The sequence below is a fragment of the Cheilinus undulatus genome, linkage group 12 (assembly GCF_018320785.1).
Source record: "Cheilinus undulatus linkage group 12, ASM1832078v1, whole genome shotgun sequence".
In the NCBI taxonomy this organism is placed as follows: Eukaryota; Metazoa; Chordata; class Actinopteri; order Labriformes; family Labridae; genus Cheilinus; species Cheilinus undulatus.
The window spans coordinates 18,286,909-18,299,464 of record NC_054876.1 but is presented as its reverse complement, the minus strand read 5'-3'; the positions used below and the strand labels follow the sequence as shown (position 1 = coordinate 18,299,464).

Sequence of the window (12,556 nt, the reverse complement as noted above, 5' to 3'; positions counted from 1 at the left end):
AGAAGAGAATTGTACAGCTATAAAAAGAGAGTTGATTGCACATGAAGAGGATGTAAGAGGAATTTAAGTGCCTCAGCCTGCTGTTTCTTTGAGCCTTTAAGAAACATACAAAGTAACTGAACGGGCTCCTTTTTTTTTTTCATTTGTTCAAGCAAATCCCTTGAGAGCTCTTTATTCATCAACATTTGGGATGTGGGTGTAATCAGCAGTAAGAACAAATACTATTTCTGACCATTTTTACTTTTAATCCTTTAATTTCAAGATTCAAGATGCGTATTTACAACTTCACATAGGGGTGCAAATGAGTGAAGATTATTTTACGTGTCATTTAAAGAGTAACAATAAAATTAAAAAACAGATAATTGTGACAAAACAACAGGAACTAAAGTGAAACAGTTGTAAATTAAGTCCTTTTTCAAACAAAATAAAAACAAAGCTGTTGAAAAATAAATGCATGAGAAAATGCATAGAAATATGCGGATTAGCTATTTACCTTTTTAGTCTATACATTTTTTTTTATCACAAGGTATGTAAACAGACTCTGCTTTGATAATCTTGGGTCTGCAGGGACGAGAGGAAAGAGAAAGACGAGATTATGTACAGACCTGTATTAGAAGTTATGCAAAAAGAGGCTCGCTTAAGCTTCATAAGCTTTGGCTGAAGCTAGCTTAGCTACAAAAGCTACATAGATAAGGTTACTACACAGGCTAGTGTATCTGCATTATCTTTAGCAATGTGAGCTTTAGCAAAGCTAGCTTAAGCTAAAGCGAAGTCTAATCTACACTCAGTGAACTTTGCAAAGCAGATGGACCAATCAGGATCACTTAAGGAGAACGAGGCATTAGCTATGGGTGGGGTTTAGTTATACAAGCCATTTGCAATGGCTGCCTCCGTAGCGTTGATTAGCTTGGATGTAGCTGCAACATAGCTGCAGTTTCATCAAAACTGGATTTTATTTCTGTATGAATCAAAGAGTGACAACACCACTGAAAGCTTTTCATGATGGAAAAGATATCTTCGCTCCCCTGCCAACCTGCTTCAGCATGAGTTTGTAACAGTTACGGTGTGGTAGTTGTGTAGTTAGTGGTTGTATACAATAGCTGCTGGTGGAGTGATTCGCTCGGATGCAGCCACAGTGTTAGTTTTGATAAATAGAAGCTTTATTGATCCCAAGGGAAATTCAGAACAGGACAACATTCCTTTATTAAAACAAGAGCAAAGAGCCACACTGAAGGCTTTTCATGATAGAAAGGATGGTTTCACTCTTCTCCCAGTCAGCTTCAGTAGGGGTTTACAATCGCTACAGGTAGGGTCTGCCAGTGTATCCAGTCGCTGCTGCTGGGATACCTATAAGCTTGGATGTAGCTGAGGGAAAGTGGCAGTATGATAACAATAATAAAACAAGTACTGAGAGTCCCACAGAAAGCTTATTGGTAGAGAAGATGTTTTTGCATGTTTGCTGACTGGCCTTAGCATCAGTTTTATTCTCTGCCATTCACAACTATGGCAGCAGTAGCCTGTCAGCTCAGGAGAAGCACATGCGTACAACATCATTTTTCACTGCTCTGATGGCCTGTGATTAATGTGACAGACGTAATGTTTCTCCGATCATCTTTGGATGATCAGATTTTTTTGAAAAGTCCTGCCCTTTGCAAATGCTTTCTACAGGAGCTTTCCCAGATGAATGTGAAACATATCCATGCAGTAGATATACGAGGCAGTCAATCTGGCATTATGACAAAGTGAAAACAGAATTTAAGAAATTTTTCCTGCCATTCTTCTTTGCAAATCCTCTTAAGTGCAGTCAGGTTGGATGTGGACCGTTGGTGGACAGCCATTTCAGGTCTCTGCAGAGGGTTGAAAAGGGTTCCAATCAGGACTCTAGCTGGCCCACTCTAGGACATCCACAGAGTTTTCCTCATTGAGGATATCTCTGTACTTGTCCCTGCTGCTGAAAGACGACCCCACGACATGATGCTGCCACCACCATTCTTCACTGTGGGGATGGTATTGGGCAGCTGATAAGCGGTGTCTGGTTTTCTTCAGACATAAAGCTTAGAATTGAGGCTAAACAGTTTAATCTTGGTTTCATCAGACTAGGGAATCTTGTTTCTGACAGTCTGAGAGTTCCTTAGAGGCTTTTTTGCAAACTCCAAGTGGCCTTCCATGTGTTTCGCACTGGGGAGAAGCTTCCGTGTAGCCACTCTGCCTTAAAGCCCAGATCAGTGGTGGGCTGTAGTGATGGTTGTCCTTCTGGAACTTTGTTCGATCTCCACACAGGATCTCTGGAGCTCAGTCAGAGTAACTGTCAGGTTCTTGGTTACCTCTCTTACTAAGGCCTTTCTCTCCTGATTGCTCAGTTTGACTGGACAACCAGCTCTTGGAAGAGTCCTGGTTGGGCAAACCTTCATTAATTTGAGATTTTTGGAGGCCTTTGTGCTCCTGGGAACCTTCAGCAGCACAAAACATGAGTGAGAAAGAGCAACAAAGACGCAGCAGCCAGCAGCAGCTTATGCTTACTAAAGTATCAGTCGTTTACATAAGACCTATTGCATTTCTACCGCAGTGGCAGACATGTTATTCCTGTCACAGAAGCTCCTTTTGGACAGGACACGGACTCTATCAACAATAAAAATCAATTATTTCTCTGGCTTAGACACTGTTGGAAGTTTTTGAGGTAATATAAGAGCTCAACTAAACATTGGAATAGTCCATTTGTAATTAATGTAGATATTTAATTGTGAAAATTCTACGTCTTGTACCTTTAAAGGATGTGACATGAGGTTCAGCTATCCTTCAGCACAGAAACAGTGCATAAATGTCCTTCAGATGGATTCATTTTATTCTGTGACAACATTTTAGAGCCTGTATTTTTCCATTTTTCCTCAGTAAAGGTGTTGAATAGGCCTGCTTTAGTGGAGTTTTACTTTTGCCACCTCTCCTCAGTATTAAAATATTGAATATCAAACACTTTTATGTCACTTAAACCCTTCAGTGTTCAGTCCCAGTGATACCTCAGACCATTAGCACATGTTAGTCAATGAGAATAGTGCCTGCAAACAAAAGCGTGGTTCTGAGATAGATTTCTGAGGTTCAGAGGGCTGCTTTTATCATTTCATATCTATCAGGGAATAGAAAATGGATTTCCAGGAGAGCTTTTCGCACAAAGAGAGAGAGAGAGGCTGAGAGGAGACAAAGAGGCTGATGGATAGCTGCAGTGTCTCTTCTATCTGATCTCACACATCCATCTACAAGGTATCTGACAGCGCACATCCACAGAAAAATAACCTTAAATGTGCGATAAATCACAGCAGGCAGGCTGCACAGATTAAGGTCACCATGTTTGTTTGGATCTCAGCAGTATGGTGGTTTTTAAGCGTCTGTTGGTCTTTATGTCACATCTAATGTCTCTTTTTGAAGGCGCTGGACGTGTGGGCCATGGGAGTTACTCTGTACTGCTTCGTCTTTGGGAAGGTGAGTCAGCAAGTTTTCTGTCTCTTAGTCATTAATCAGCATCTGGTCCATGAAAGGTAACAGAGAGGACAGAGAAAAGTGTTCATTTCAAAGGCAGCTGTGCTTGTTAACAGAATAAAGTGACATTTAAGCAGGAACATTTTCTATAACCATTTTTTTTCTTTGTTACAGCAAGTTTACTTTGAAAGTAAGGCTTTGAAAACCACCAACTAGAGCAAACGAGACACCATGTTTGGTTGTTTAAGCTAATTAGAAGAGAGATTAATTATCTGAAGTTGTAAGAATGTATGATTTAAAAGATTCACATATTACCAGAAACTTTTAATTTGATGCAAAATTTGAAATAGACACGAGATTCATGTGCCTTAAAGGGGACATATCATGCATGGATCACTTTTTTAGGCTTTTCTAACAAAAATATGTGCCCCTGGCCTGTCCACAATCCCCTCAAGTACCAGAAACCCCCCCGTCTTTCTCCACCTTTCAGAAAATGTGTGCTAAAACAAGCCATTCTCAGATTTTCACCTCATGATGTCACGTGGAAAGTTAGCACCGCCCCCAGGTTCGGTTGGCCGTCCCCATCAGGAAGAAGTTCCGCCCTCCCCTCCTGATCCTCCTCTCAGCTGGCAGCTGAGAGTAAGATAAGGAGAGCCATCCATTAAGTCACATCAATGTCCCGAAAAGGGGCGGAGTCAGACCGCTCAGTAACATTTAAAGCCACAGAAGCAGCTTGTTCTGAGCAGGGCTGAAACAGAGGGGTTTTTAAACATGCAAAAATCCTACTTCACAGGCATTTTTTGGGGACCTCTGAGACTAACATAAAATTGTCTTAAAAGGGTAAAATATGTCCCTTTTAATGAATGGGTAAGTGTTTTGTAGAAAGACCTAACCCAACCCAACATTGTAGGTAGATGTGCAGCAAGAGCCAGGACATCACTGAGGTGGTTTCATCAGATTTGTCCCACGACACCTGGAGGAGGCGGTAAACTCTGGTGTCCCATAGCCTCCCCTCTCCATGAAAGCTCTCACAATCACACCAGGTGTAGCTATGTTCACTCTATGCCAGTGGCAGGAGGAGGATACAGTGCACTCACAATAACATTCCAATGGTGAATGAACCTATGACACCTAAACGTTCCTACGTGCACTTAGACATCACACCTGACAGCAAACAGCTGCTTAATGCTGAAAGAAATGCACTGGGCCAGAGGAATGTAAAGAGATGGCGCTGTGCAGGCAATTGATACAGCATTTGGCAACATGAATTAGAGAAAGGCAAGATAGAGTAAGGAGAGAATTGCATCAGATAGGTATAACTCTATCCCCCACTACTAACAATAACAAGACAGATGAAATAGAATGACCAAATTAAACTGCATTCCTACATAGAAGAAGTTATTTCATAATCTTCCAGATGCGTCAAACTCTTTATCCATGTCAGTGTCTTCATGAATGTTTATCAGCGTCAGTCCATTCAGGCGTTTGTCCCTCGTACTCCTTAGATATGTTATTAACCAACATAAGCAGCCAGAGGAGCGCTCAGTACTGAATACAAGCATCATCAAGAGAACCTTAGGCACAGTTTGTTCGAACAAAATCTCCAAACCCGGCAGGTTTCACTTTTGGGAGTTGTATTTGTAGGCTATTCTGTTGTTTCCAAATTCCAGAAACATTTCAGAAAAATAACCTCTGACGTTTACCACTACAAGTCATGTTGCACCAATCATACACCTTCAAATGTATTTGGGTCCTGATGTTTGTGAGTGGATGCTGACTGCAAGTCAGGAACAGAAAAAGTAGAGATATTGAGGGAATTAAACAACCGAACACATGATCAGCCGTTGTCATAGTTTATTTTCATTGAAAAAAATTATACTGGTAATAAATTGTACACATTGTGTACAGGATTATGGCTGGCAGCAGCACTGTTCTGTGCTACACTTGGTGCACTCGGTGTAAAGTTGAACCACAAAGTTGGTCATAGCCAGAGGTGGAAAAAGTATACTCGTACTCATGTAAAAGTAAAGTTACTCTGGTTAGAAGTCAAAATACTGATCTAAAAATCTACTCAAGTAAAAAGTATCTTGATTAAAGTTTTCTTTAAGTAATGTGTACCCAGTAGCTACTAAGGAGTTGTGCAGTAAAATGTGATCTTTCCTTAATGGAAAGAACAACAAGGGATTGGATTTCCAACAAAGTTGTTCAGGTAAAGTTACATCTCAATCAATCAAACTTTATTTATAGAGCACCTTTTAAACAAATTCAGTTGCAGTTCAGTTTGCTTTACAGGATTGCACAAAAGTGATTGACGAAAAGGTAAAATGGTAAAGAGTTTGGACACTAATGCACACGAAAAGTAATTCACTAAAATACTTTAAAAAATGGATGATTAAAAAGAGACAGATAAAAGACAAAGCAGTAAAGGAAAGGATTTATAAATTAAGAATCTTTAAAATTAGCATAAAAAATGATAATAAAACAATGATAAAAGTTTGAACATTTCACACAATTTAAAGCTTATAAAACTGGACATAAATACATAGATAATCATAACTAGAGTTAAATAAAATCCTAAAAAAAACATAATAAGATTTAAAATGTTCTAAGATAAGAAATAGAATAAAATAAAACAATGGTTGTGATATAGTCATAGAAATTATAAAGTACTACATAAAAGCAAGACTGAATAAATGAGTTTTCGGCTTGAGTTTAAAAATCTCGATATTCTCAGCTCCTCTCAGATCTCTTTCTGTAATAAAGTCAAATACACAGCAAAATTGACAGAGTTAATTAAACTCACAGAGAGATCAATTTAACACTGTGAAAGTGTCTATATTGGTCCACACTACATAGAGTTAAATTACACTTTAGAAAGTGCTAAACAGTTTGCAGTATGACAGAGCTGCAGTAACTCTGTAAATCTGTGGTAAGGTGGGTCTCCTCTGGCAAGAACAAAACAGTGACTCAACTTCATTACAGGGCACTGCTTACTGATGAAGAATAAGCACTATACGCCCTTTAGAAACATCACAGGTGGAAACTCAGTGGATAACGTTGCTCATGGTGCAAATTTGTCTTGCATCTTAAACAAAACGATCTACCAGAAACATGACCATAAGAACCCCAGCAGAGATCACTGTACAATAGGCAACCCCTAAACACAACTAAATATATAAAATACATCTTAACACTATGCCTGAGGATGTCTCTTTTAAAACCATCAATTTCAAACAGCAGGGGCCCATTTTATCCTCTGAGCTTTGTGGTAGATGTGTAAGTAAGAAGATGGTCATTACTGATGTCTGGAAATAATGAAAACATTCATAGTAGCCTGCATGGAGCATAACAAATGCAAACATGAATGGTTGTCATGATTGCCTCCTCTTCTTTCTTCGTCTTCATTTGTACACCAGCATACTGCCACCTACTGTATCAGACAGAGGCGTGTAATGTCAGTCAAACAAGACAATATTGAGGATGAGTCACCTGTACCTATAGCGGGACTTTAAAGTCAAAGTCTACTCATTAAAGTAGTTGTAAGACAGCATCATGGCTTAAAGCAAACCAGTCATGTGATCACAGTTTCCATCCCTTGTATGAACTCATCTTTAAACATGTAGAGAAGGTCTTTATAATTTATCGTGTTTTTGTGTCACAATTTTGTTTGCTCATGTTTGTTTGTTTTCCTATCTAGGGACCAAGTCAGGTTGTGCATGGCTCTCGTCAAATAGACTAATAAATGTTCTTAAAGCACTCCTTAACTCTAATTTGAGCAGCTGTCTAGTAACAGTCCTGAAAGCTAGATTTTGATTACTGCAGTGATTATTTTTCTTGGCTGTCTTCAGCAAAACAGATTTTCTCTGGCACAGTTGTAATTCAATGTTCCCTGTCTGTGTTTTTCCTCTGCTTCTCCTGCAGTGCCCGTTTATTGACGACTACATACTGGCTTTGCACAATAAGATAAGGACCAAGCTTGTGGAGTTCCCAGAAATGTAAGCCTTCTCTCCTGCATCCTCTCCCCTGCTCCACTTTATTAAAAAAAAGGACAGCAGAGATTCTCCAGCCTCCATCTCTTCGAAAGCAGCAGTCATCATTTTCCCCATTTTGCTATCTGTTCGTCTTCATTTTCGTCACACAAGCATTTCTCTCATTTTCAGTCACTAACTGCCCCTGCAGGAAAAAAGTTAATAGCCTGGTGCAGCTGCCTTTGCAAACACAGTACACATTGTGTTAACCCTTAACTGTATAGCTTCACAGTATGGTTCTGGTCAGTCCTGGTAACAGACAAAAGTAGCTGGTCAATTTTTGGGACAACCAAAGCCATTTTTGCTTAACTTTGAGTACAACAGCTTTTTCATAATTAATAGGTCACTATGCAGGCTATGCAGGATCATCTTATAATAGCATTATAATACACCTTTCAGCCAACCTGCTCCTGACAGTATGCAGCATATTTTTAGAAGACTGGCAAAGTTGCCTCTACAAAAAAATGTTGTTCCATCAGGAACCCTTTCATCATAGCTTAAATTATTTTATTTCAAAAGGAATTTACAGTTTTACTAGACACTCCCTGGGTAAATCAAGCAGCATGCTTTGACTTCTCAGTGAGTGCATTGTTAGAAATCCCTGTATAGATACATTTTTGACAAAGTGTATCTAATACAATAAAAATATTTTCAGCAGCAATTTACTCCATGGTAGCAGAAACTGAATCTGAGGGCGCAACAAAAGCTTTAGGCTGTAAAGGAGGAGGCTAGGGTGGAGGAGGGGAAGTTTTGCCTGCAGCAGTGTGGTGAATCAGGGATTAGGATGTCATTTTTAAATGGACCTTCGTGTTGAGAGGAAAAGCAGTTATTTGCCGTGAGAGCCGGGAGCCAGTAATTGTAATCAGTAGGCCGTCGGCTGATTGCAGCTGGGCCTATGACTTCTGTGTGCTGCATGAACTAACATTAAACCTCACAACACTATGAAAGATTACAGTTCATACACAAACAATCTGAGGCCTAGGTCACTGATTAATGTGAGAAAAATCTATAATACCATAACATCCCAGCAGTCACATCAACACCCAATAGCAGTGCACATCAAATCACTGCAACTACAGAGGCAGACAGCTCAGAGGTTGTTATTCTGCCCTCTCACATGTACATTACTGGACATAAGCAAACATCCGACCAATATGATTAAATATTTTCACCATCAAGCTGAGGCTGGAAGACTTTTCCTGGTACTGGTCAGTAAAAATCACACACAAAAATAAAACCACTTACAATGCAGGAAAAACAATGTACAAGAACACATGCAGTGGTAATGATGATGATACTTGCACTGAGGTGCTGTGGCTCAGGATGGAGCTGAATCTGCAGTCAGCATTTCTGCATGAATCTGGAACTAAACTGCTGCTGGTGGCTTGCTCCTGAAACTCTGTCAATCATCTTACTTATTTGGCCATCTTTACTTGTCAGTGGAGATCTTTTTCAATCTATTCCCATAGCTAGTGAGGTCTGATCTAAAAACAAATTAGCTGGGTGCTGACTATGCCGAAGTATGACAGCATATTAGGGCCAATCTGAAAAAACTCACAGCGAAAATTTGGAGATTATAAAGTCTTAAATTTATGTAACTTGACACGCCTGATAGAGTGTTTCATATATCCTTTGCATGGCTATATTTCACATTCATCTGAGAAACCTCCAAACAAAGTGTTTCAGAGGGGCAAGACTTTCATAAGAATAGTTGAAGGTGATTGGACGAACTTTCTGTCAGTCACATTCATGGCAGGCCAATCAGAGCGACAAGACAAAATAAAGTAGTACACATGTGCTAGCTCAGGTGCTAACCTCAGCTCTACAGGCTAGCCGGGGGCTGAAACTTATGCTGGAACCTATCGGATATGTGCAAAAACTTCTTCTCTGCTAAGAAGTTTTCAGTGTTGCTCTTCACTCTTGTTTCAACCTCTGTAACCTCAAGCCAGTTTTTCTTAGTTTTGGTCCGCCTGTATTTTTTATGCAAAAATGCCTTTAGAATCTCAACCCTTGTTGAAAGCTGCAAGTCAACTGTACTTGTTAAGCATCTTAAAAACGAATAAATTAAATAAATAAGCACTTTTTTTTTCTTAATTTGATTATTTTTGGAAAACTAATAGCATTGTGACTTTTTTTTGTGTTTATTTCTTAGATTTAGCTGACTTGGCTTACTTTTATTTCCAACTTTATTTATCCATTATAAAATGAACTGCTTCCTTGTTCCCTTATTTTTACATCAGCCATGACATATGCAGTCAATCTGTAATTCTAACCCCGGTTTATGAAACTTGATAGGTGAATGCATTTCTCAGTCTTCACAGGACTCAAACAAGCGAACTGCAAACCTGGTACAAGCAGGCTTGGCAGGGGTTGACAAGTCTTTCATTTTCTCCATCAACACTTTTGTTTGCCCGTCTTGTAACACGAAGAACTCAGACACCTAAATCATCCACGGGTCATCATCTACCCCGTCATTTGTTCTGCTGTGCATGTGAGCAAACACTCATCTATATTCAGAGTGATCAAACGTGACAGGCGTGCTCTCAGAGGTGAGAGAAGAAGATCTACTGTTAATTCTGTCTGACAGCACAAACAATCACACAAATGATGACTGCAGATGGGACATAATTTATTATTCTCTCTCTGATTTTCTTTTATGGCATTCAAAAACATCGAATTAAAAGAACCTGAGAGAACATGTTTACTCATGGGGGAAAAATGCGAAGAGGAGTAGATATAGTGTCTTTTTAACTTCCAACAAGGATGTAAGAAATCAGATTTCATAACGCACTATTAGCTTTGGTGTCTGTCCTTGTGCCTTTGCCCCAATAGTAGCCAGGGCTGGAAGTATACATTTGGTGGGTTGTCCATCTGTCTGTCCACCCCCCTGTTTAGGCCAATCTTTAAAATGCAATACCTCAAGAACACTTTAGGGGATTTTAGGTAAAGGTCACTGGGCCTCATGTTCATCCTTTGCTTCCGACTCCAATACCCCAAGAAGCTATCGAGGAATTCTCCAACTTAACATAAATGTCCACTGTGATTCAAGAATAAACTGACTATATTTTTTAGGTCAAAGGTAAATGTTAAGGTCAGCAGGCCTCATGTTCATCCCTTGCTCGTGAACATGATATCTCAAAAACTTATTGAGGAGTTGTCTTCATACTTTGCACAAATGTCCATTCTGACTCAGAGATTAACTGATTAGGATTTTGAGTTAAAAGAAAAAGGTCATCAAGCCCTCATGTTGTTTCTTCAACATTTGCACAAATGTCCACACAGACTTAGAAATAAACTGACCATATTTTGAAGGATCGAGATAAACGTCACTATGGCTTTAGATCTGCTGAGCACAATATTTCAAGAATGCATTGCATAAACTCCAATTGAAGGTGAATCGATTACATTTTGGATGTGACAAGTCACTGCAACCTTCTTGCAGTAGCTTAAGAAATCACATTTCTACCAATCACACTGCCACAAAAACACCTCAGCCTTCTGCCCACCACTGTTCTTTCACTGTCTGGCAGTTTTATACCTTGCAGGGGCATATAACCGCCAGACAATAGTCGTAGTCTCATTATAAAACACATGAGCACAAACAAGCCAGCCTCCAGAACATTTCCCTGAATCATTATCTTGTGTCTCTTTCAGGCCAGAGATCAGTGAAGAGCTGCGAACTCTGATCTTACGGATGCTTGACAAGAACCCAGACAGCAGAATCACCATCCCAGAGATCAAGGTAACAACGAGAACAAAGCAGGCGTTTAAGAAGAACACATGTTCTCCACTTACTGTTCAGGGAGACAGGCAGCTCATCATAACGAGGCTCTCATTGTTCATGTTCAGACACAACATGACTGTGCTTTTCTCTGCTGTGATTGGCTCAGAGGATTCTGACCTCAGTGTGGTGCGTACAGAGGGGATTATTAGACATGCTGTGCAGCTTCAGGGCATGATGAGACCTGTCTGTGTCTTTAGAGTACAAGCTACAGCAGGAAGAGAGGTCCAGGACTAGGTGAGGATGACACATGTCATTCCCCACTCCCCACCATGTTTCCATGACACAATCTGATAATGTGTCAGTGAGTCATTTTCTCACCAGAGACTCTGTTTGTGCTTATGGAACCAGAGATAATTAGGCTGTCATGCATCAGGTGTATGTGTGTGCACAAATATGCACATAAACACACTATATTTTTATTTTTAACAGTTGTTACTATATTTTTTTATTTCATTATCACTACTAGAAATGTTTTTTCTATTGCTTACTTCTTTTTAAATATCAGCTTTATAGGTAAAAGGCTATTCAACAAGGAATCTAGTTTTTTCTTGAGGATTCTGCCTGCTGAAATTAATTGTTTTCTTCATTTCTCTCACCAAGTGCTTGATTAGATTTTAAATAATGCAAAGACGTCAGTCGTGGCCTGTTTTTCTAATAAAAGTTCCATTAGATAACTGGTTGTAATTATGCATAAAAAATATTTCTTTATGTTTCATTTTGGGTGTTTTTTGTAAATTAAATAAAGCATGCAGTATTCAATTTCATCCACCAGGGGGGTCTCAATAGGAGTAAAAAGTCCTTCTCAAAGTCAGGTTGCTACCGAGTCAGGTCTCATGGAGGTGAGGCCAGAGTCCTCCCGGGCATCTGTTTAACACAAATTTGGGTCAGATTAGCGAGTGTGCGAGATTACATCACTGAAATGACCACGCCCATATTCTCAGCAGTTGCAGAAATTAAAATGGAGATGTACTAACGACAGCACCCGTCCACTTTTACTTTGATGCCATAAAGTTATGATAACATTTTTACTGAGGATGGGGCAATTCTTATATTTAAAAGTGTATTGAAGGACCCAGCCTCCTGAATTTGGGCTGGTTTTTTTTTGTTTTTTTTTTTGAGGAGGAAAACTGCAGCCTTCTTCCTTTAAAGATGATAATTCTACCAAAGAAACCACCCTAGTTGTCTTAAATATCCACCACTGTTCTCTCACTGCCTGGCAGTCGTTCTGTATCCCTCACAGAGGCATCGAACCACCAGGTGGTAGTTCTAGTTT

At 39.6% G+C, this 12,556-nt stretch overlaps 1 protein-coding gene across 2 annotated transcripts in view; it reads left to right on the top strand.

The window, feature by feature from the left end:
* The window catches only part of camkk1a (calcium/calmodulin-dependent protein kinase kinase 1, alpha a), a 136,731-nt gene that overhangs the window by 109,076 nt on the left and 15,099 nt on the right, over positions 1–12,556 (top strand). For both annotated transcript variants that reach the window (XM_041801638.1, XM_041801637.1), the window contains exons 11-13: positions 3,421–3,474; positions 7,393–7,466; positions 11,154–11,241. In XM_041801638.1, the coding sequence (XP_041657572.1) occupies positions 3,421–3,474; positions 7,393–7,466; positions 11,154–11,241 (216 nt within the window). The remainder of the gene's footprint in view (positions 1–3,420; positions 3,475–7,392; positions 7,467–11,153; positions 11,242–12,556) is intronic.